Source organism: Boleophthalmus pectinirostris, unplaced genomic scaffold, assembly GCF_026225935.1.
Source record: "Boleophthalmus pectinirostris isolate CB_2022bp ecotype Guang Dong unplaced genomic scaffold, ASM2622593v1 HiC_scaffold_15, whole genome shotgun sequence".
Taxonomy (NCBI): Eukaryota; Metazoa; Chordata; class Actinopteri; order Gobiiformes; family Gobiidae; genus Boleophthalmus; species Boleophthalmus pectinirostris.
In genome coordinates this window covers 23,731,858-23,757,305 of record NW_026571070.1, presented here as the reverse complement: position 1 = coordinate 23,757,305, position 25,448 = coordinate 23,731,858, and the positions used below count along the sequence as shown (strand labels likewise).

Below are 25,448 nucleotides of genomic sequence, written 5' to 3'. Positions count from 1 at the left end.
GCTTCTGAAAGACTTTCCCGGCTAATTTCTTTCCACAAACACAAGACCTCCCCCAAGATCGTGAACAGCCAATAATAAGCAGGAGGTGCTTCCGCGTCGACGTCATTCACGCGGGAAAAAAAAAAAACAAAAAACTTTGACAGTTCAGCACATTTCCAGCCTAAACTCTTCACCATACACACTAATGTGTATGGCTGCAGTTTGCAAAGTGGATATCGTGAATAACAGAGAAATAGAAATGCATGTAGTCAAATAGTGAATGCAAATTATAGTGATGTTGTTCAACGCCGCTCAGATATACGAGGCTGCATGTATTAATGCTTTGTGCAGTTTCTTTCAAAATCTTCAATTCAAGTAAATTTTAAGAGGCTGCTGTTATCAGCAACTGTTAATTGACAATTTTATTTTTCTACCACTAGGTGGTGCTAAATCTTTGAGAGTTTACGTCTGCCAAAGGGAATGCAGCAGCCTAACACCCACATGAAAAACAGTTTATGTACAACTGATGTTTCTTGCTATTTTATAAACAACAGCGGGACAGATGGTGAAAGTGTAATCTGAACAGACATCTTATGGCTTGGAACCAGCAGGAGACTCTGAATGTGCCTGCGAGACATTTACCCTCAGATACGCCAAATCACTTGAAATAGTTTTTTTTCCCCTGTTGTTTAAGATGTACAAAGGAACACTATATATGTAATCAACTCACCTTGAGATAGTGGGCCAGTGGGAAACTGGTAATACTCGCATGGGCATTGCGCAGACTTGGGCTGGTTCAGCTGTGCTAGTTAGATTTGTCAAGTTACTTTTCCAGAGCTGCTAGAGCCTCATATGCCATTCTAAAGCCAAAACAGTTGGTTTCATTTGCTGCACGTAGCCTGGTGAACATGTTGGTACTATGATTATAGATGCATGTGGAATTGACCAAGACACTTATAGCCATATAATTACGAATGGAAGCACAGTGGTGATGGGTGATGGTGGCAGGGTTAGTTCTGTATCCGCAGCTGCACCGGAAGTGCATGTTTTTCCACGTTAACTTGACAGACCCGTGACAAACGCGTACAGCTGTGCAGCCCTGTTGAGCTGCGCACCGCTGGACAGTCCCGCACATCTCTCCTGCACTCCACAGAGCCACTACACCCGGAGAACACACGCGATCTGGATTTTAAGCCGAGAAAGAAGATGGCATACTTTTAGTGTTCAGAAGAAATTCACGTGATTTTTGGTCAAGAAGAGAAGTTGACAACTTTCTCTAAATGCTGCGATGTGCAGAAAGTGACAGTGGACATCTTCGCTCATCCTGCCCACAAGTTATAAAACGCCATGAAAGGTATGCGCATGAGTAAATTTGGATTAGGTCTATTTATAAGTTACTAATAGGCCTAATAATAATATTGAAAATGATTAGTCAGTATACATCAGCATAATTGCATGTGCGGACACCTTCATTGTGATGTTAATACAGGTAGCAAATGCTAAAGCCACTTTTTTTTTTTTTTTTTTTTTTTTTTTTTTTTTTAAATCTACGTAACTTATTATACTTTTTAAAGTACAAATGTAAATGCATGGAGTGGACAACCCAGACTTAGACTTAGAAAAACTTTATTGATCCACAAATAAAATTACTTGAACACATTAGCTCACACATCATAATATATTATAATAACAAAGAGCAAAAATATAAATGGTAATAATACATTCTAAATATGTAGCAAAAGACTGGTGTAAAATAAGGCACAATTATATAAATTATTTAAATATATATGTACAAGTAAACCCCCCTGTGCACATCATCTCCCCCTATCTCCTGTCTGTTTTTACCTACCACACTCCGGCCACACTACTCTGTTTACTCCCATCTGTTCACCATTAGCAGTGATGTCCCTCTCCTCTGCTCTCCAGTCCTCAGAGTAGTGTAGTTCAGTGTAATTAGGGTTTACTGTCAACAGCCCAGAGAAACTGCAGCCTGTGGACTTCCTTTCTCCACACAACACTGGAGCTGACAATATTCCTCAAAGCTCACCATGCATAGCAGAATTGCTCTCATGAATTACTGTGTTATGATTTGCTTCTGACCAAGTAAAGGTCTCAACAGGACAAAGAGACAGAATGAATTATCTTAGTCTAATAATAGTTTTGTTTTCTGATCACTTTGAACATTAGTGCTGTAGCTGTAACAAACATGGCTAAAACCAAGGATATCCTGATTGAAGTACATTATATTTCATAGTATATTCATCTAGCTTCATCTGAATGATTCACTATTTCCATCTGTCCTGGCCTGGCCTTAGCCTTTGATTCTAGAATCACCTGGAGTATTACCAACTGCTTAATGTAACCTTCCTCCAGTGTATGACCTATTTTTATCATATGTTTCTGATTATGTCACACAGACGACTTCGCAGACGAGGAGGAAGTACAATCTTTTGGATACAAGAGATTCGGTAAGTAAACAATCTCTTGACCTTTGCTAGAGAGTATGGTTGGAGCACGATGTATATTTTTTGACTCATTTGGGATTTTCTTTAATTTTTATAGTTTAAATTTCTTTTTTTTTTCCTGTGGATAGGATCAAAGCTGAGTATAATTTGAGTTGTGGTTGACGTTTTGTGAGGTCCATCTTCTTTTTGATCCACTTGAACTGTTTTAAACATGTTTATTCACAAAAACATGTCCAGTGGTTCAGTGTGGGATAGCCTGACCTGAGAACTGGGAGATCTGCTGTGGTGTAGGAGTCGTTTGCCTCAGCCCATGAATCATGGCTGTTTAGCTCAATGTATAGAGTTTGAACTGGTATTTGAACTGCATGTGTGGTATGAGGTGTTTAGGCATTTTTTTCTGTGCCACTTGTACCACAGTTGAACCACAAGATAAGGAAAATTACAAAATGGAAGATCTCAACAAGCTTTCAGGAATGCTTTTGCTTTGGGAACTATCATTGTGTTGCTGTCTGTTTTTAGTACACACTTAAATGCCCACCACCGCCAGTGTGATAGAACAACTCTCAAATCTTTTATGCATGGAGCAAAATAGTGATAAATAGCCATGTGGAAGGCCATATTTTACCCAAAGATTACATTAATGTGTCCTTTGCATTGACAAACTCAGATGAGATTAACAGACCACTTTTTTTTTTTTTTATTTAAGTTGGGACAATGGTCAAAAGGTTCTAGGTATTTAAAAATAGCTCTAAATTGCATCAGCGAGTTCCACACCCTGCAACACTTTATTATTATTATTATGATTATTATTATTAGTGTTCTCCAAGGAAACGCTGCACATGCTCTGTCACTATTCACTCTTACATTGATCTGGGACTGTGGAGTTGGCCTGGTGCTACAAAGTGACTCACACGCTCACAGTTGGGCCTGTTCATGGAAGTGGATGAGGGGCAGCTGAATACTCTGGCATAGCAACTTGTAATTGTAGATCTAATTGCTGCAAACATGACTTCATAGTTTTGCAAATATATGAATAAGAACTTAACTACAGTTCTATTATTTTTGATAAATTATAAAATGTGTTAATATATGCCTCTTCAGTTGGCAAAATTCACTTTTAAATCTAGCCTTTAGAGAGAACTTAATCAATGTAACACAAGCTACTCTGCAATGGAGGTCCTATAATTTGTATCATTGCTGGTCCACTGCACTTGAACGTTTCTCTCGATTAGAATTAAGTCATACCTCATAGTATTTTCAGACGACCTTATGTTAAACCAATCGAGATGTAAAATGCCAATTACTAACACATTCATTCTAGAGTGATAATTGCATATGCCAGAAGCTTATCAGGTTGTTCCACACTGCTGTTTTGTTTAATACATTGTTTTTGCTAATGCATTTTTATGGACATATAACACTGCTGTAAAAATGCTCTATTTGGTAACAGTTGCTTTAGACATTCCATCATTTGTACCACTCTAACTTCAAGAGAGATTCCAGCCAAGTGTAGTTTTACAGTTACATACATTTTAAGCCCAGGTTTGTACTGCCCAGCGCACTCTTCAGAGCCGCACTCACACTGTGTCAGGAAACAATCTCTTTCATCCAGGTCATCGGAGAGGGGCCATCCTGTTTGTCTTTCTCTGCAGGCGCGTGCGAAAACTGCTCATAAAACACACTGTCACAGCCAAGACCAGCGCACTTTTAACTCTACTCAGGTGAACTTTTGACATTTGGAAAAAAATTGCAGACACTAGTACGGCAGTTGTTAAGAAGTGCCAGCTTTTTAGCCATGCAAATCACCACTAGACTTATTTTTGCACGATTAGTTCTATAATGTATTCACTCAAGGGAAAAAAACAATTATTGCCTCTAAGTCTGTTTTGCTTTCATTTGTTGTGTTCTCCCATGAGACAGATGTTAAGTTCTGAGTGATGTAGCAATCTGTGAACACTTGAGAACATCAGTTACGGATATTTAACTCACTAAGCTCAAAAGTGGTTAAACTGACACATAAAGTCAGCAATAGTCTTAAAAAAGAACACTAGAACATTGGGATTGGCTGTAAACAAGTGAAATGGGATAAAACTCTCAGCAGTTGGAACATGGACTAATTGGAACAAAATTAACTGAGATTCATTACACTTTGAAAAAGGCATGATACACTTGCACAATGCCGGGCTGTTGTGTAATGTTGTTTATTATTTGTAGACTGATGAATGCTTCAATGAAAAAAGGTCCATGATAATGACATTGGTCTTTGTTTATTACATCTGTATGAGAACAGAATTATACAGTACTGCATGGATTGGAGATGATTTGTTTGGTTAGTGACAAATACATATCCTTTGCTTTTGTCGTGCTACTTGCATATGTGGAGTGAGTTCATATGGTAATCCAATCTCTGTCTTTGCCAAGTTGAAATCAGACCAAAATGACTTCCACAGTGTTCAAGGTTCAAACATATTTATTTTTCTGAGGGGGTTGAAATAAGAAGGCCATCCCATTCAAAATAAATCCACCTTTGTTTTGGCCAGGGTCTTTGACATACTTTTATCACTGTTGTCAAAACAGGTTAAAACTGAGGCTAAGCAAACTACAAAGTATTGCACATTCTCCCTAGGTTTAATTTCCTTTTAGAAACTAAAGTCCTTAAATAATGTGAACTCAAAGTGCTGAAATAGTTTTCTTCACCAAGCCCAATGCATACTGAGCCAATTAAAACACAGTTAAAACCAGCACTGTATAGGCACATATTTGTGGAGATGTTGTTTTTCTGTTTCACAATGTTTTAGTGTTCATAAAACAGAACAGATTCTTTAGACACAAGCATGTGGTAAGGGTTGTCCAAATGTTTAGGTAGTAAAAGTAAAAATAAAGTGTGAATGCTAGAGAGTAATAATTGTGTGTATAATGTATAATGTGTAATTTATTAATTTGTTTTTATTGGTTTGATTTGACATGATTTTGTATTGAAGCACTTTGAAAAATGATCAGGGATTGGCAGAAGAATGGAACTGCATAATAAGTCTTATTTGTTTTTGTGTTTTGGATTTGTTTGTGTATTCCCTGGTGAGTTACACATTTAGGAATTTAATCCTTGTTGTTTACAGTTCCGTTAAACACTTGTACAGACTTTCAGCAAATGCATCTTCTGAAACATGCATCTGCACATATATAGAGCCATAGAGTCAATGATATGTGCATGTGCGGAGCTGAGAAAAAGTATGTAAGTTAGTTAGTAAGTAGTTGTAACAGTGTCTATTTGGTTTCAGTATAAAGTTCATTGACAGGTTACAATTGGTACATTTGCACAGGAGAAGTTCCACTCCTGTTCTTTGTGAGGATGCTATATTTGAGGCATCGGAATCTTTTGAAATAGAAGCCTGTCGCACTGGTTCCCGGGAGTCAGGAGTCAAGGCCAGGCATGAAATAACACATCCTGATTGCGGCGTTTACTGAGTTGCCATTATAACAATCCTGGGACCAGTCCTGGTACCAGTCCTAGTATCTGGCACTCCAGTTCCCACATGAGAGGCTTGTGGTCATGGAGGAACCAGAGTGCACTAATGTATTTCCTGCACTTGTTTTGCTTTCTCCATCTTGGCCCAGAAAATTCCTGGATCAGAGTGTGTGGAGCCAGCTGTGTCAGCAGAACGGCCCGGCTCGGTTCGGTCCAGAGTTTTGTGAAACAGCTTCAGCACCACCTCCAGCTCCAAGTGTAATGACACATCAACTTGCACTCCATCCATCCTCATTACAGTAAAACAACATGGAGAACATGGACCGCTCAGCTACAGACAGGGCGCTTTGTACACTGTCACCAGAGATCAGCTAAAATGTTCCCTACTAGCACTTTTGACATTTGTATAAAGCTAATTTTTATGTGGTCAGTTGACTTGCCAGATCTCTTTCACTTAACTTTTACCTCTTACTGAATGTTATAGTACTATTTAAAATAAACACATTACCTAAGCATACCTGAATCATTTAGAAAGTATGTTAGCAACTTGCTTATAGCTTAATTGCCTTCCATTAGAATAAAAAAGGTTGGAGTTTAAACATACCGGTACCTCAAACATGTATCATCATTTTTAATCCGCATTTTTGCATCATCTTTCAGTATCTTGCATTATTTTTATAATTATTATTATAATTTTGCATATCTCTAAAACAAAAATTCCAATGTGATTTTTTTTTTCTGTATCTCCCTCTATTCTAGCGTTTATAAGTTTGGCATATTTACCTTCATTGTTATTTTTGAGGCCATCTGTTTGTGTGTTGGAACCGACACAGTTTGCGTAACTAAGTGACTAAGGCTCCTCATCTGTTATTCAAAGCCTATGAAATGTTAAATACAATTGTTTAGTACTGGAAAGTTCTGAAGTTGAAATAAAAACATGCCATTGTAGCTTTAAGAGGTAGACCTAAGCTTTTGTTGAAGTGTATGGATATTGAGGCCTTTGTAGTGGGTCACACACCTGTTGTTAGCGGCAGAGCAGACAGAGATGGGAAAGTACTTAGGACGTCACCTGTTTTATAGTAGCACACAGCTGTATCGCACTGGCTTTTCCCTTCTTCTTCACCAAATGTCAACTCCAAAGTCAGTCCTTTCTACTTCCACTTCCACTCATTATTCTCTGTCATAAAATGTATCAGTTATTTACAGCTCACTTTGATCAGCAGTTTTTGACAAATTCACAAGAGAAACGTGAATATTTTTTATGCTTTTTGACTGTTTTATGGGCAGTTGCAAAAGGTTAAAAAGAGGAGTTTGAATTAAAGACTGACATTTTCTTCCGTCTGTCTCTTTTAACCAATATGATCTTCTGAAATTTTGCTCAAAGCCATAATTCTCTAGTTATTCATGTTTCAATTATATATATATTTTTAAATTTACATTAAAAATTAAAAGTAATGTAGTATTATCCATGTATTATTATGTACCAGTATGTAATATTTGTTAAACTAGTATACATATACAGAAACAACAGAAACAGAGTGCTATGTATCCACATAACCTGCCGTGCTTGTGAAAGTGTGTACTTGTATACAATGTGTTTAGAAGAACTGTTATTTGATATGTTTAATTTTTTTTTCTTCATTTCACAAGGGCAAGAAAAAAAAAAAAAAAAATGTTTTTCTTCTCTGGGTTAGTCCTCACTCAGTCAACTGTTTCCAGAGTTTAAACTTGATTATAAGCTAAATTAGACTTGGTTTAGTGTTGTTTTCAACCTACATGGTGCTGGTGGCTGTTTGAATGCATTTCCACAGTTAGAAAGCAAACATTTTACATGCTCACCCTCTCAGGAATGGATCTTATCTGGACAGGAACAATCTTGCATGAACAGACAGACAGGAGACAGATAAAACTAAACACGGGGTGAATGATGGGAGGCAAAAGGCTGTGGTATCCCAGGAGATGTGAGGGGAGTGTGGGTAGGAAGTGGGAGAAGGTGTAAGGGAAAAATATGAAGCCAGGAATTGCATTGGAAAAGGAGGCAGTTGTATAACATCCATCTGGTAGTGTTTACATTCAAATCAACTGTACATTCATGCCACTATTTATCATAGTAAAGAATCATTAGTTCTAGTAGTTTTTCATAGGGACTCGTTTCTCATATTGTCACATGTCGGAGTCTCTAATTTGAAAATGCTGTGTAAATGAAAACTTTGTGTACACCAGAAATTATGTCATCCATGCTTGTGTTGAAACTCATATCCTCCGTAAATACTGGGTTGTCATAGGAATAATATTTTCATCTGAAGCAAACTGGAGAGAGACATTAGTAGAAGATCGAATAGCTTAGTTTTAGTATATTTGTTTCTGTTTGTGGGCAACCTGACACGAACTGATGCTGAAAATCTGTTTTGTTGACACATAGATTTTAAGAATTAGACTGTAGTCATAGTCATTTATTTATAACCTCACATTTTGGAAAACTGTTGCAAGTTCAGCCCCCGCCTTCTCCTCTGTGTCTCTGCACCTTCATTAGAAAGTAGTAACACTGGATGTAAAAAACAGACATCTTTTTATATGAGGAAAGACAGAAAAACACATGTGCTGGTAGTGAGCATTAGTTCTGCGAGGATTTCTGAAACCAAGAGGAAAAGCATCAAAGCCCATTTTCCACTCCTCGGTGCAATAAGTCAGTGGTTTTCAAGTGACCTTCTTGTGCAAATCAAGACACCATTTTATTCAGAACAAATGAGGATACAATAGAGATACAAGTAATGTAACAGCTGCTGCATCAGCCAGAAAAATACTTACATAGTACCAGTGAGTTGCCAGTTCAATCCTACCATCAAAATACTGCAGTTGTTGTGCCCTTGAGCAAAACACTTCACCCACTTTGCCAGAATTAGTGTCCTGGTTTGAGATTGTTGATGATAGTCAGAGTGGCCATTGCCCCAGTTTGGCAGCCACAATATGCGTCTAGGCAGCTGTGGCTACTAGAGCATATGACCAATGAGTTTTGTGAGGGAATAAATACTGCAATATATAAGAGTAAAACACAAGACAGCTAAAATAGTGCAGAGAGACTTGTTGGTTACGCTATGTGGACATTTTCTGCTCAGTGAATAGAAAAATCAAGCCTTTTGGTTAAAATCTTAAAAATGACTGTTAAATTGGATTCCATAGTTTTACCCATAAAATGAAGGAATGTATGACATGCCTCCCGCAACACTGTATATCTTACCCACAAATGGCTACTGAATTTACATAGTGGTTTGCAGGCTTCACAGCTCTCATTCAAAGAACACTCAATTTTACCACCATTATTACTGGAATTGCATTTCACCATAGCTGCAAGAATTTAAGTCTAAGTGCTGTAGGGAACACACATTTTGACATTTAAGGCTAAGTAATTGGATCATAAAACCACATTGTGCAGAGACTCCAAGACACCTGCGTTCTTTTCACCGTAGGCTAGCACACACTACATCACTAGTCTCCAGTGAACACAAAAACTTAAGTTAGTCCAACACAACCTCTGCAAGTTGAACACACAAATCTTTAACTACCAAAGTGGGGATTGTAAGTAACACTGCTTTAGGGTAAACCATATAACTCCCCAAATCTGTTATTCATACTTTGGAGATGTTAATGAACCATTGGAACAAAACAACCAAGAGCGTTGCCAAGATCAACCTACAGCTTCCTGGTTCTGAGAAAGTGGGAGTATTGAGGCACCGAATGGTCCAAAAGCCTGTCTGTTGCATAATCAAGACCATTTTCCGTGTGTGGTTTGACATTGTAGACTATACTCAAACTTAAGCTCTCTGGCAACTTCTAAAGCATGTCTCACTGTTGTCAATTAAACATGTTGGAGAAGGATTATTTGAGTTCCAAAAGATCGCAGAGTGATTGAGTTTTAGACACGCAGAGCCTTGTGGTGGTGGACTCTTTTCAGGAATGCCATATGTTAGGGTTTCCATGTTTGAGTGGTTACAAAATGTTTTGAAATGGTGCAGTAGTTCAAGGCTCTGTACATTTGTTTTCCATGTTATAAAGTCACTTTTTTGTCAGAAATATTGCAAAAGGAACTCTTTGGGTCAAAGTGAGACTGCTGTGTGCTGTCTGCATCTAATCATACATCACGTTTATCACTGGCAAACTAAGAACTAAGGCTGGTACGTTGCTAGTTTTTGTTGGCATTAAAGTGATAGCAAAATTCCTCTCTGGCCTTTGAAAGTTGTGCATAGTGCCTCTAAACTCTTTGTGGTGTATAATAAGAATGTTTGGAATGCATAAGTAAGTAACGATAGGAAAAACTTTATATCATAACAAACCATCGAAAATGTACAAGCTCAGTTTTTAACCTTTTAAAAAGGTAGCCTACAGGCCCTTTCAGTTTTATTGTACAACTTATTCTGGCTGCAGCAATAATAGTAGTTGATCCAGGCCAATTTCCTTTATGTAATTTCTTTAGGGATGCACCATGGGTTGTAAAATATTTCTACTGTTAAAAGTTTATTGCAGTAGCCACTCTACAAACAGGTTTCCAAATTTAGATCCCATATTTAGTCAAACTTTACAGTCCATTAGTTGTGGTGTGTTGGGGGAGGGGGTTGCAGTTGGAAAAAGTTTAGGAACCCTGAATATAGGTCATGAGCTCAGAGTGTACTCAAAGAACCAAAAGGAATCTGATGTAACCATACATAAACACAATCATATATATTCCTCTTGAAGAATAAATGGTAGAAGATTTGGAGTATTGTTCTTGTAAACATACAGGTTTAAAGCATTTGGTTGGTGTTAATTACCCTGTGAGTAATTGTCTACTGTCTCCATCCCACGTGTCTGTCTGGTGTTTGGGATGATTCCTCTTGTGTAGGAACGTGCCGCAGTACCGCCTCTGTCCACCGCACCACCCAGCGGGCTCACACGCTCCATCTGAGCTCTACTGCTCGTGTCAAAGAGGATGTCGAAGGTGATGTTGGATTGGTTTCACAGATACTACATATGGATGCTTACTATACTCTTGCAGCTGAAGTTGTCAAACCGCAAACAACTGTAAAGACTCAGAGGTTTGTTCTTCCTTCAAAAATGTATCTGAATTTGAATTAGGGATGCACTATTTTGGAAAATATCACCATACAATTGTAACTAGATTTACAATATATGTTTAAAAAGTAGCATTTGTAAACAACTCCATGAGCCTTAACATTTCAGAGAGGACTGAGACGTAATACAAGAAACATGCATTTCAGAACATTTAGAAGTCTCAACTAGTTATAACAGGGTTTTTCTAAGGAAGGATATTTGTTCTTTGCATGAGGACATTCTTCTACCTAAGTAATTGCAGCTTTTACGATTTAATACGCCTACTGTCATTGTGATTTTTATTCACTTGTAATATATGGTGTACTTGGGAAAAATAGGGACATGCGCAGGTTTGACTGGTCCTTTCTATGGTCTGTGTGGTTGTGATTTGTACCCACACTTATTGCCAGAGCACCCACACACCATTATGTCGTGATCAAATCTTTACTCTAATATTTCCAGGCTTGTTCAGTTGGAAAGTAACCTCAGATTTCACAATACAGCATTATTTTGGGTGCCAGTTAAATCTCACACACCAATTTTTATTGAGATGTTGTAATGAAGTTTACTGTGATGTAAAAATACCACATTTTAAATCAATGCTTCTGTTAAATTTGGACAAACAAGTGTAAAAGTGTAATTTCTTTAAAATTCATTCACATTCTCACCAATGTTTATCTTGACCTAGTCCCCATCACATTTGAACTCTTGTTGCTTTGTGTGTAGCGTTACCTCATACCATGTCAAGTTCTGAATGCTAATGTGCCTGTCGTGGGCAATAGTGGGCCACACACTGTAATTGAGGTGCCTGAAGTCTGATGTTTTGCTTTGTAACTGGACCCTGAGCAGTTTTTGGGGCCCCAAATCCCATCCCTGCTCTATTGTTGATGTAGTTTTCTGGAAAGACGAGCTGTTTGTATAAGTACAGCCAGTGGTGAGGCTGAGCAGAGCCATGCAGGCCCTCACTGTGCAGGGCTCCTGGGACATGGGGACGGGGGGGGGGCAGTGAGGAAAAGGACCAAAACCTGCATTTTCTATCTGACTGGGTTGTCTTCATGTTTGGTAGACATTTGTGTGCTTTGGAAATAAATTGGATGTTCAGTATCATGACAGTATGACTTTAGCGTAACATGGTTGTTAGGTTAGGCAAGGCTAGATCAGTAATACACAAAACAAAAGATTAGTGAATGCACGCTGACAATTACGTGCGTAAATGTTCTACAGTATGGCATTAAACAAATATCTCCAAGTGGCCAACGCTATTAGGCCAAGTTACGTGTCAGATCTGTGGAGAAGCAAGCTTACTCACACCAAAAAAGGAACAAAAGTAAGAAAAAATAAATAAATCTTGTCACCTGTTTCTATCACTCAGCCAGTTGCAGATAATCACCTTCTCTCTTCATGGGCCCTCTCTTATTTGCATTTTCATGGCTCCATAACAGCAGAACCATCAGCCTTCTCAGCGCTCCATCTTCTTCTCACTTGTCTGTGTCTAATTGAGTCTCTGAACAGTGCCTTACAAATTGTAACTGTCAAATTGTTGGCTCATCCTGGACTTTCCATACCTAACCATTACTATTTGTTTTACCAATAAGTAATATAATAAGTGTATTGTTGGACTTATTTTAAACAATGTAAGTTGATCAATATTTTTTTTGGTTAAACAGCTTTGACAGAGGAGTACTCAGTATGGAAAATACCACACCACCGAACCTTCACTGGACCACACCATGCTACATCTCTTTGATATAACAGTATTTTATGGTTCATTTGACAGTTTTTCTTCCAGCTCTCACTTCATCCATGTTTTTCCTTTTTCTGGATGTTGTCACTCCTTCATTCTCCCGTACCTCATTTACCCCAACCACAGTCATTGTGCCCACTTATGTCATGCGATGCAGACATATGTTTTCAATTTACTGTAATAATAAAAATCCAATGTAAATCAGACCACCCACTGGACTTGTTCTCAGCTCTTAATTTTACACTTTCCCCATGAAGTCATTGACAGGTACCGCCACATAGCACATTTTTCTGGGTCATCTCCAGGATTTCAAAATGAACAAACTTGTGTAATGCTGAAAACATCAAAATATTGAGGAGTTTCCCATCAAAATCTGGCAGTTATGTCCAGCTGCCCTGGACTTGAAACTTTTTGAATCTAAAGTAAGCTAAACCATTGAGAATTTGAATCATTCATTCAGTTATTATTGGACACTGATTGTAAAAGATATTGGCACACTCTATACTGCATCAGAGGTCTTATAAAATAACATTTTATTTAAGTAATGAAGGGCAGATGGCACCACACTGCTATGCCCGGACTTTCAGATATGATTTAGTTGTTTTTGTATTGCGCTGGAAGATTTATTGAACAGTTAGCTGCACTGGAAAAAGTAGTATTTACTATTGTGAAAGTAGTATGTATGACATATACATAACCACCCATCACTATGACACTATCACTATTACCACATTAAAGGATTGTAGTTGTTTTAATGTCACATTAAATTGTTTAAAGCCATATACAACTACGCTCACATCACATAGTCTTTTCCACATCCAAAATGTATAATATTTACAATAAATATGTAATATCAGCCTAGTAGTAGTGTAGTGTAGTATTGTCAGTATTATCTTTTTCGTTACCCTTTCTTTGCTGTCACATATAATTCATTCAGTCCCTTTGTGACATAAACCTGAACTTCCTGGAAAAGTGTGCAATGATTTTTAAGCACGGCATGGGTCCAGATCTCAATTAGCATGAGCTCAACCACAACGTTGTGTTGTTCAAGTTACTATGGCTTTCCTTGTACTATTTACTGCAAATAAACATGACTTTATTAGCCCATCTGCGTGTTAGCGTGTGACTTTTGTGATAGATTTTGTGTCAAAAGTGAAAATAAGAAGAGGTTGTAGTAGAGATTTTGGCACCGGCTTATCAAAAAAGTTTTGGAAATGTTTGGACAGGAAAAATTGCTGTCACAGTAAGTGGTATTGTCCTTTTTAAACAAGGCTGTATTATTTTTTGTTTTCATAGGATTGTTCAGATTTTGCTATGGGCAGTAAAAGTAGTGTTGTTGTCTGCATGTGGTGGTGTTTTTGTGGTGAAATATGATGAGTCATTGAGTCATCAATTTTAAATAGCACTTCAATACTCCCTCTTATGAAAGAGTTCACCCTTCACACAAATACTGTCCTTAACAATGTTTTTATTTTAACTGGTTGCAAAAATAATACACACTTTTTGGTTAGTTAAAGGTGTACATCATAACTTCTCTAATGGTGGATCCGCCACCTGCCATTGCTCTACCTGGAATGTTCCACAGTATGAGATTAAACAGCTATACTTTACATGTATTCAATTACAAGTGGTTTTATAGCTCAAACATACGGAGAAAAACATGCATTCTGACTGTGAGCGGGGTTGCCTCTCCACAGATCTGAATTATAACTTGGTCTGGTTTGGACTCCATGAAGATAGAAAGGTTTAATACAATACTATGACATGTTCCAGATGTTTCACTGGATGGTATTATTAACCTCTCCATGGAGAAAAGCATCTGACAGACCCTGTACTACAAAAAGGTACACAATACCTTTAAACTCTATGGGCATAAGTTCCATACACACATAGTTTGTATGTGGCATTGGCAGTGAATTTTTTGCAGAAGTTTTCGGTCAACAAGTTTTAATCTTCCTATGACCACTCAGCTGTCCTGGAATAGTAGGATTTATGCAAACAAACCTTCCTATTCTTCATTGTTATCAGCTGCCAAATAGCTTGTGGAAATGGGGAAAACAGTGATGATTGACACAAATAAAAGCCACTCTTATTTTCCCAGAGATTCACTCAGCACAGTGGCCGTGTCCAGCTCCTGTCTCTGTTCTGTGCGTGTGCCGCTCATCCAGGTCGTCCCACTGAGAGGTGAAGAGCCAAAGGTCATGATCCCTGGAGCGTAGCCCAGTGGTGTGTTGACATCAGCCCTGACACATCACAGCTGCTTGGTCCACACTCTGTCTCATAGACTTACACGATTCGGTATTGTTTCCAAATTGAGAGGTAATCATATACTGCAAGAGTTAAATTTAGAATGTTGCAGGCGTTTGACTTTTTTGTATTCTGTTGTCAGTTGGTCTGGCTTTTGGACTTGGCTTTTGGTTTCAACATATTTCTGTCCTGTTTCACTTTTTTTTTCTTATTTTAAATGTCTTTTTAATTAGAAACTATATTTAAACACTGGGCAAATGTAGTAGTTGTAGAAGTCAACCTCAATCACACTTAATATTACTACATTATATTTCTAATTCATGTTAAGAAATTGAAACATGCATGTTTATTGGATTGTATCCGCAATGAATGTGTGGTGGAATGGAAAAGCCCTCTGTCTCTCTAATTTAGTTTCATTTTGGGGTTTCAGATTTACAAACACTTGTCAGGTTGTTTGCGTTAGTAGTTTTTTAATGAAGTTGTGCTGCTGTGTTGTCGATGATATCACCAGTAACCAATGAAACAAATCTGAAAACATAATAATTTACTATGGCCACCTTCCCACAATGCACTTTTCTGTCTCCGCTCATGGTTAGACATGGGTAAGCTGTGGCATTCCTGTTCAGGATTTGTGGTTGGTAAAATGTTTTATTGACTGAGATCACTGTCAGGTGTCTCAGTGTCAGCTGAGTAACAAGTTAGCTGCTATGGCAAAAATGAATGGCTTCTGGTTTATAATACCAGTTGTTCATTGAAAATTGTAAAAAAGTTAAAGTTATCAGTTATTCATTTGCATGTGGTAACAAGGGGAAGAAGCCTCAAACCATCTTTACGTAGTTGTCTCCCATCCCAGTACTAACAAGCCCATCCCTGCTTAGTTTCCAAGATTGGATGAGATCAGGCATTCTCAACATGATATGACATTCTGTATTCTACTAGCTAGCATTCATTTGGTTAATTTAATATTTTAAAGCAGATCTATTATGGAAACTTTTTTGAGCTTTTGACCATGTTATAGTTGTTTCCCCTTCTCATGTCTCATTTGGACTAATTCATGCGTGTTTGAGCAATCTTTATTTATTTTGAAGATGCCATATTGCAGATCAGTCCCTATTTTCATCACCATTGGTATACTCACCCTCCGTTCTTCAATTTAATTTTCTTAATCGATGATATGCGTAGGATTCGGTAGCATTGCATTATTTTGGTTGCCTGGAAGAATCCAGACTCATTGCTGTACCAGCGGCTGATATGGAGCTGTATAACAAATACAGAGAAATATCCTTCTGGATTTCCAGGGAATTATTTTGGTACAAATAAAAAAAAAATCTGCTGTTTGCTAGCTCGATGTGCAAATATCCATTAGAGCTGCCAACAACTTCATGGCTCTTTGTTGTGATGACATTTATAGTGACATCAGCTACTATTGGGCACTCCAGTTTTCTAATGTGGAAGTGAGAAGATGTGTTCCTTTTATTAAGCTGCTTTAGGTGAATATTGCAATTTAAAATGTCTATAATGATCCAGAGGTATATATAGAATATTGCAGACACAAGCACAATAGGCCCTTTTTAACATTTGTTCTAATATATAACAGATTTCCAAAACTGCAAACTTTCTTGTTAATCTCTAAGACCACCCTTCCTGTGTGTATTCATAACCAAATCAACACCAATAAAATTTTCTTATTAATTTGTTACAGGCTTACATCAAACCTGCCATTCTATTTGAACTAGCTGCTGGCATCAAATGATTCCTGTGTTACAGAATTCTTATATATGAAGTTCTCTGATCTTGAATCCAGACATGTTTTATTCCAGGTGCATGTAAAGTAGACCTACCCCCCAAAACCAAAACAGAGAACCTCAAACCTTTCCATCGACACACTTCCTGAATCTAAAATGAACGCAGCTGTGTTCCCGTCAGCCTAGTGACCACCTCTCATCTGTCAGGAAAGATGTGAGGGATACTGCAGGAGAAGAAAAATGTTGCACCAATGGCCTTAACAAAAACGCTAATGTGATTAATTAATGCTAATACAATTTTCTTTAAACTCAATATTTCATTGCCATTTCATATTGCACTCTAAGGCTTTAAGATTATTCCCAACTGAATCAACATTGCAATATGAAAAGTGCAGTGATACTAAGGAATAATAGGCAATATATATAATATAATTTGCTTCACAAGAATAATAGTAGTTTCTTAAATGTTTCTATGTGCACATTTCTACTTTTATGGCTTATAGTCCTGATTTATATTTGAAAGAATCTGGCAAACAGAGCCCAAATTGAAGCCATGTAATTGGCTATTAATTAATTAGTTGGTATGATATATTGGGGCAATATCTGTACCTATATGCATATTGGCTGTTGGCCTTAAATCTCCAGCACAGGATCCAGCATTTTGTTTTTGTTAATCTGCTACTTTAAAAATGCACACAAAGCTTTATGTTAACACTTTTAATATGAAGAGATAACTGCAATGCTCTCTTAAAGATTGATGGTTAAAAAGGGCTATAGATAGGGTTTGTAGTAAATTTAAATTACAAGATGAAGATAATCAAAATCGTTCCTACCTATTGGCTTATAAATATTGGCAGATCTTATTGACCATGTTGCTTTGGATTCTAAACAATCTGTATCAGCATAAAAATGCCCATATCAGTCAATCACTACTACAAAATTATTTTCTTAATACACATTTACGTGACAAGAGGTACTTTTTTATCATTTTACTTCACAACCAATACCCAAGAGTATGTAATATTTTTTGGCATATTGAAAAACTGTCTCCCTGTCACCACCTCTGTCTATTTGTACTACTATTCTGCTATGCTTATAATGAAAATACATTTTGTGTTTGTAGTAGCGACAGTAACCAAAAACAGGGCCTTTTGTGGAGTGAAAAGTGAGTTGTGGAAATCAGCCTGTCTCTAAGTGTAAACACATCAGCAGGGGGTTGTTTTTGTGTCCCCTGGCTCTTCCCTGCACAGACCCTCAGGGATCAACCCAGCCCTTTCATGTTCGCTTTGGGACTGTTTATCCAGATGTGGGACACCAAACTCTGCCTGCATACCCCCAGAATCCCCTACAAGACAAATAGTGTGCTTGGACTGCTCTATATACTATGGTTGCATAATGTCATGAAAGTGTCAACAAGCATGTCAACTGGGTGAGAGCAGAAATGTGAACGAGGAGCAATGAAATTTTTTTTACTAGTTAAACCTGGGCATAAGCAATACAATCATGTCAGTTAAAAATATATTATGAAAAATATTTCACTCTGGTGGTGGGGAAGAGCAGATGAAAGGCTGGTGAGGCTGATGATTCTGCTGCTACAGTGGAGGTGTGGCACATATAGCTGAGGCCGTAAATAGAGCACGCCTATTGGAAATGTTGGAGAGTTGACTATTTGAGAGCTAGGTAGTTAAGTTGCCATTGGTTGGCATAAAAAATATAGTTAATGGGGACATATTATGCGAAATTAACTAACTGAACTATGAAAATGTATGCTTTTACCTACCTCTAGCGCCGCCCACTTCTCTTATTTTTAAAAATCAGACTCTGAGTGGTACATGTAGGGTTCACAAAGGTCACATAGCCATTTTCAACAAAAAATGTAAAATGTGTAAATGAAAGTTTGCTCACTTTGGTGAAATGAAACCATGAAGTGCCCGGCTCAGCAGTCCTGCAGTGTTGAATAGGATGTCAGCTGATCTGTTTCTGTTATTACACGGTTGTAGATCAATATTGCTCTCTACAATGAATAAAATGCACAAGGTGGAAAATATTTAAAGGTTTTTCCTGGTTAAATTAACATTTCAATATCCTGATAATGGTCTAATGTTTGTCATAACTGTAATATTTCTGTGTGTGTCTGAAGGGATCCAGGAGGGCTCCCAGTGCACAAAGTGTAAGAATGAATGGGCACTGAAGACCTCCATAGCCTTGCTCTACGTCCTGTGTATGCTCCTCACCATTGCTGTGGCTGTACTTGGATATAAAGGTAATAATAATACAACAACAAAAACATAACTAGAACACATGCCCATGCAGTTGTATAATAGCATGCATCAAAGTGGGAATCTGATGAAAAATATATATATTTCAAATGTACATGCAGTTTGTCAGTTAGCTTATAATTGTCTTCTAAAATTACCATACTAGTTATTAGTTAGAAATGGACTATTATGACTTTATGTCATTGCAGAATAATAGCCTGTTGATTTGCCCCTGAGAGAAAGCTAGTTCAGCAATTGAGGTCAGGGTTGGCTTTTACATTTAGAGGCACTAAATCATTATGGAAAATATGAACACTGTACATATAAGATCCAATCACTGTTAAAGATTAGGCACCTTTATAGTAAAAATAAATCTATCAAATCTATAGAGAAATTGTAAACCAGTTTGAAAAAGGAAAGGGTAAGGGGTTTATTGTTTTAGGTTCCTTATAGTAAAGTCCATATTGCTGTGTAATTAAGATGAATGACCCTTTTAGTTTTAACATCTGTCAGTCTCCTCCCATTTTCTGTAAATGAGATGATCTAGTGCTTCCTCTACACTCGCCTTCAGTTTATTTTACTAACACATCCACAGCTCGCACCTGTGCCTAAAACCCTCATCCTCCATGAACTTCCTGGTCAAGCAATTTGCCTTGAATTGAACTCTGAACGTCCTTCCATGATTCTGCTAACCACTGCCATATGCCACCGCCAGCCTGTGTCCTCTTTGGATTTTCTTTTGTGGAAATGGCATGAAGTGAACATATCCAGGGGTTATCTGTGATCCTGAAGCGCATTAACAAAGTCGTCTGCTTTCTTTCTTTGTCCCATGGACTTTCATGCTGCTCTAATTGACTTCAGATGCGGCGAGTGAACTCAAAGCAGCTGTGACTGTAGCATATTGTTAAGAGGGTTTGTGCTAATACAGTACAAAAGCGTTCATATGGTTTGATGCAGCTAGTAAAGAACCTCATAATCAAGTGTGTATTCCCTCAGTCAGAAAAGCGACAGATGAGCACATTTGAATCTAACAAGTGCATATCACATTTTGACCAATGTTGTACAAGCATTTTTGAAACAAGCACATTTATTGATTTCATGATGATGACCATATTTATTACACAGCACAACACTTAGAAAAAGTGCTTATTTCAACAAATCAAATAGAACATTAAATGGCCTATAAATGTTGGAAATTTTAATGCATGTGATTGTATTTGGTAGTATATGCTCTGTGTAGGCTATTAAGTCTAAGCACTGAATGCACTTCCCCACAGAGGCGCCCATGTGGGCTGACTGGGACGTGTCCCTGGACCAGCCTGGTGGTATTGTGGGCTGAGTCCTGAGTCCCAGACACATTCCAGAGGAAATGAAGGCCAGTGTGGCCTTTGGGGGTGTGAAGAGCCTCCTGCCACACTCACTGTCTCCTGATGGGCTCCTCTTTTGATGGGGCTGTTTACTAAAGACCCTCTCTTCCTGTCCCCCAGGGCCCTCACTGTCTGTCCATGCTGACCTCACATATTCTGCCCTCATCTCATAACTCTCAATGGCACTACCCCTTCAAATGAACCTAATGCCCTGATCCTGGTGATTGTATCAAGCAAGTCTAACCATATTTTCCCACATTATTGGATGCCACATGCAGACCCATCTCCATTATTTTGCTTATCCCTGTTATATATGATGTCTGTGGTTGCAGGCAGTGCTCTGCCGGCTCTTAATAAAGAATAGAGCCTGAGATGAGACGGCGATGCTCACCTTTGTTCTACGTGTATTGTTTTGCAGTGGTTCAGAAAGTGGACAGTGTGTCTGAGGGCATTGAAAACTATGAAGGGAAGATTATTGCTGTGGAGACTGACCTAAAGAAGTTGGGTAAGTTGTGGTTTACACAAATATCCTGGAACTCACCAGAATGTCATTTGCCTTTGAATAACAACTTTTAAAACACAAATAATACAATTGAATTTACAAGTCTTACACAGAATAACATTGTTTAAGTGCTTTTCTAGAACAGATGCAATGCAAATATTTGTATCTCAACAATGCAAACCTTTTACAGCTAATGGAGCCTCTCAGTTATAACAACTGTTGAACCTTTTCAGATATTCTTACAAAGGTTTTCTTTTATTCTGTTTTTATGGATGCTTCCAATAACACTTCTGCTTTGATTTCATTCAAGCATTGTCTGTGTTTTCTGGTGAACACAAGCACAGTTGTTTATGTGGGATTGTTTTGTATATATTGTGTGCGATGGATTCCACTTTGTTTTAGATGATCAAACCGGGGAGAAGTCTGATAACACCTCCACTGAGATCCAGGCCTTTAGGAACAGCATCTGGAGTCTGCAGAGACAGCTGTCGGCAGTGCAGCAGCACGTGCACAGTGACCAGGCTCAGCTGAGTGAGCTGCAGAGCATCAGTGAGCACCTGCACAGCAGCCAGGGCTCCCTGCAGGGCTCTGTGGACAGCAACAGTGCCAGTGTGCGCTGGGTCAATGGCAGTCTGCAGACATACAGCAGCCTGATGGAGGCCCTCCAGGACCAAACAGCCAGGCTGCAGATAGAGCTGCAGCTGCAGAGCAGGTTCCAGAGTGAGGCTGTGCTGAGCATAGGCTCTCTCAACATCAGCCAGGCCCAGCAGAGAGTGCTGATTACGGCTCTACAGCGTTCTGTGGATGACACCAGCCAAGCCATTCACAAAATGCGCAGTGACTTCCAAACACTGGAGCAGATGACACGACAGACCCACTCTGATGCTGAGTGGCTCCGTACGAAAGTGGAAAACATGCAGGTGGTGGTCACTAATGCATCGAGTCAGGCCAAAGCCAACCAGGACGGTCTGGAGGAGCTGGGGTCTCAGCTCTCCTATATGAACTCTCTTCTGCAGAACGCCAGCACCAAGGCTGAGGCCCAAGACCAGGCTCTGAGGGAGCTCCAGGACCAGCACACAGACTTTGGGAACTTCACCTCTCAGAAGTTTGAGCGACTGGAGACTAGGCTGTACCAGTCTGAGCAGAGTATGGACCGTGTGACTGGAAACATCAGCTTCACCACACAACTCCTTGGCTCCATTAACCTCAATCTGAATCAGCTGCGCACCTGTTCGGAAATAGTGAACCAACACACAGACTTCCTCCTCAACCTCAACAACAGTGTGACTGACATAAGGACAGACAGCACCATCCTAAAGTCACAGCAGGAAGAGCTGATAGCACGTTTAGATAAGGAGGTCACCAGCTTGTCCATTGTCATGGAGGAGATGAAACTAGTGGACACCAAGCACTCACAACTCATCACCAACTTTACCATCTTACAGGGTGAGGAATCTAGACATTATTCTTTTCTAGTCTCGTATTTTATCTACCAAGTTCTGTTATTTAAAAAAAAAAAAATATATATATATATATATATATTAGGGCTGGGCAAAAATATTTTTTTAAAATCGCGATTAATCGCATGAGTTCGAGCGATTAATCGCGATTAATCGCATGTTATACGCAAAACCAAAGTAGAGTATAGCGCTCTTTTATTGGAAATGTAAATGAAAGAGCCATACATTTGTTGTGCAAACAGCATTTCTTTCACAGGGGAATCCTCAGAGCCTTCAAGGTATTCAGGGAAGGCTCAAGAAAAAATATTGAATGGACGTTTGTTCTACTAATATATTTATTGAATATTTCTTATGCTGTGAGCAATGAACACTACACTAGTAATAATTTCTAGTCTAGATCAGTGTTATAAACTTGGACTGATATTTCTTAGGAAACAAAGGGTTAATATAATGGAATGGAAATGGACCAATCACATTTTTTCTTCCAATGGTATCTGGGTAAATCAGTTACTCCAGCACTGAACTAAAGAAATAAGCTCAGCTCAGAGCGCACGGCTGGTCCGGCCAGAGCCGGTGCCCGCGGCTGAGTCCGCGGCAGGAGCCGGAGCCCGCGACCAGAGACCGTGGCCGGTGCCGAGACGGGAGTCGGAGCCTGCGGCCGAACCCGCGGCCGGGCCCGCGGCTCGCGGAGGCTCGGGCACGTTGCATCTCACGTGGTCAGAAAAAAGTGAAAAAAGTGTAAAGAAAAGACGTCAAACTTAAAGAAACGCTCACGGTGGACTTTTTCAAAATAAAAGCCAGTGAGAAAAAGACGTTTACAATAAAATAAATAAATAAATAATAAAAACTGCGTTAACGGCGTTAATGACTTAATTAGTTAACGCAAAGTTAACGTGCCCGGCACTAATATACATATACATATACATATATATTATACATATATATATATATATATATATATATATATATATATATATATATATATATATATATATATATATATATATATATATTATATATATATTTATATTTATATTTATTTATATATATTTATATATTTATATATACACACATACATACATACATACTTCCTTAGGTCCCCCTGGCCCCAGAGGATCAAGAGGGGAGAAGGGGGCTACAGGACCGGCTGGACAACCTGGACAGAAAGGCGAAAGAGGTGAAAAGGGCGTTGCAGGAGTACGAGGCCCCAGAGGAGAGCAGGGTATTCCGGGTCCTCCAGGTCTACCAGGGCCAAAGGGACCTCCAGGTGTTCCAGGCATCCCAGGATCTAAAGGATCTCGGGGGTCAGGGGGCAGAGCAGGTCCCCCTGGCTCAAAAGGAGAGCCAGGATCAGCTGGTCTGCCTGGGAGAGATGGGCAGCCTGGTCCTCAGGGCGCTCAAGGGCCACCAGGCATCAGAGGGGCCACAGGACCCCCTGGGGAGCAGGGCCTTAGGGGCTTACCTGGACCTGTTGGGCCCCCAGGACCAGTGGGACCACCTGGACCTTCAGGTCTTCCAATTAGGGGTCCAGTTTTATCTACAGGCCCAGTATCGCAGCAGGATGAGGCTGTGGCTCCTTCACTCTCTGCTCCAGGTGAAAAGAATTAACCATGATGTTTCTTTATTCAGTGATTGTGTTTATGACACAAGATTTTTCTGTACCTTGCAGGGTGTCTAAATGAATGGGTGAACCACAAGAACAAATGTTACTTCTTCTCCAAAGATCTAGACACCTTTGATGATGCAAAGACGAGCTGTGAATTGATGTCTGCTTCAATGTTAATCATTCGTAACACAGAGGAGCAGGTAGGCCTCAAAAGAATACCATTAAGACATTACCAGACATTACATGGAGATAACCAGTATGTACTAAAATTATTTGTTCATTCTCAGAAATGGCTCAAGAATCAAATATATGGAAAAGGTTACTTCTGGATGGGCCTTACTGATAGAGGAGAGGAGGGCGTCTGGCAGTGGCTAGATGGGACCAAGCCATCATTCACGTCAGTAATAAAGAAACTTTTTTTTAGTTCTGTGATTTAAACATTGAAGTAGTATTTCCTCAACTATCTTAACTGTTCCCCCTTTTAAGTAAGTGTTGAATGATCGCCCCCTGCTGTCTTTTGCAGGTCATGGAAGCCTGGGCAGCCTGACAACTGGGGCCATGGACATGAAATGGGTGAAGACTGTGCTGGCCTCATACATGATGCACTCTGGAATGATTTCTTCTGTGAAGATCTCATAAACTACATTTGTGAAAGAGAAATGGAAGCCTGTATGTGTCTGATATTGCTTGTTGCATTCCTATATATTTTATCCTAAATGTTTCATTCGTCTAATCCTTATGTCTCTTTATAGCCATCTCTGCAGTAAGTTCCACTGGAAGATAACAGAATACTACATGCTACTGCTCTGCTCAGAAGCAGCTGAACCTCTCAAATGTGGTACTGGACCACTGGCACAGTGCAGGGACAGTCCGTATGGAGCAAGAAGAGGAACAAACTTAATAAAGGCCCTTTTGCCATTGCAGCAAATGTCTCTTAGAGTAAAGCCTTTATTCTCCATGGTGTATGTCCAACTGCCTATGCAATACCAGAGGCTCAACAAAGGAAAGATGATGCATTAGTATTTTCTAATAACAAGACCGTTGATTTTATAAAGCCTGTATACATTGTGTAGAACTGTATTTTGATGACCTAATATTTGAATGTATATTTTATTATTACATGGGGATTTGACATTTCATGAAGCACATCAAACTCTTTGCTGTGTATTACATTTGTATGTATTAAAACTAGGTGCTATACGATGTAAAAGGTGTCACAGCTATGCAATCATAGAACAAACCTGTTATCTCAACATTCATGGTACTCTATCTACACTTACAGTTTAACATACTGTATGTACAGTACGTCATTTATTTTAATGGTTAATGATTTGTTCCTCAAGTGACCAAAAATTGTGGTCCTACCTGGGTCAATATTTGCACAGGAATACTCCTAAATATCAAGAGACCATCCAAAATAAACATTCAACCTGAAAACTATATCATTGCATGTTTTCACATTTTTATGTTCTGAGCTATGGGATGTTTCCACATGACTGCAGAATGAAGCTCATCACAAAACTA

General features: G+C 38.9%; 1 protein-coding gene across 1 annotated transcript; it reads left to right on the top strand.

The window, feature by feature from the left end:
• The first annotated feature begins 910 nt into the window (after positions 1-910).
• On the top strand, positions 911-25,364 carry LOC110170011 (collectin-12). The gene is made up of 10 exons (XM_020935629.2): positions 911-1,333; positions 2,397-2,447; positions 18,872-18,994; positions 20,775-20,861; positions 21,261-22,304; positions 23,415-23,912; positions 23,988-24,124; positions 24,212-24,321; positions 24,448-24,593; positions 24,677-25,364. Exons 1-10 carry the CDS (start codon positions 1,327-1,329, stop codon positions 24,706-24,708), a joined length of 2,235 nt encoding a protein of 744 aa, XP_020791288.1. The 5' UTR covers positions 911-1,326; the 3' UTR covers positions 24,709-25,364.
• Positions 25,365-25,448: the final 84 nt, after the last annotated feature.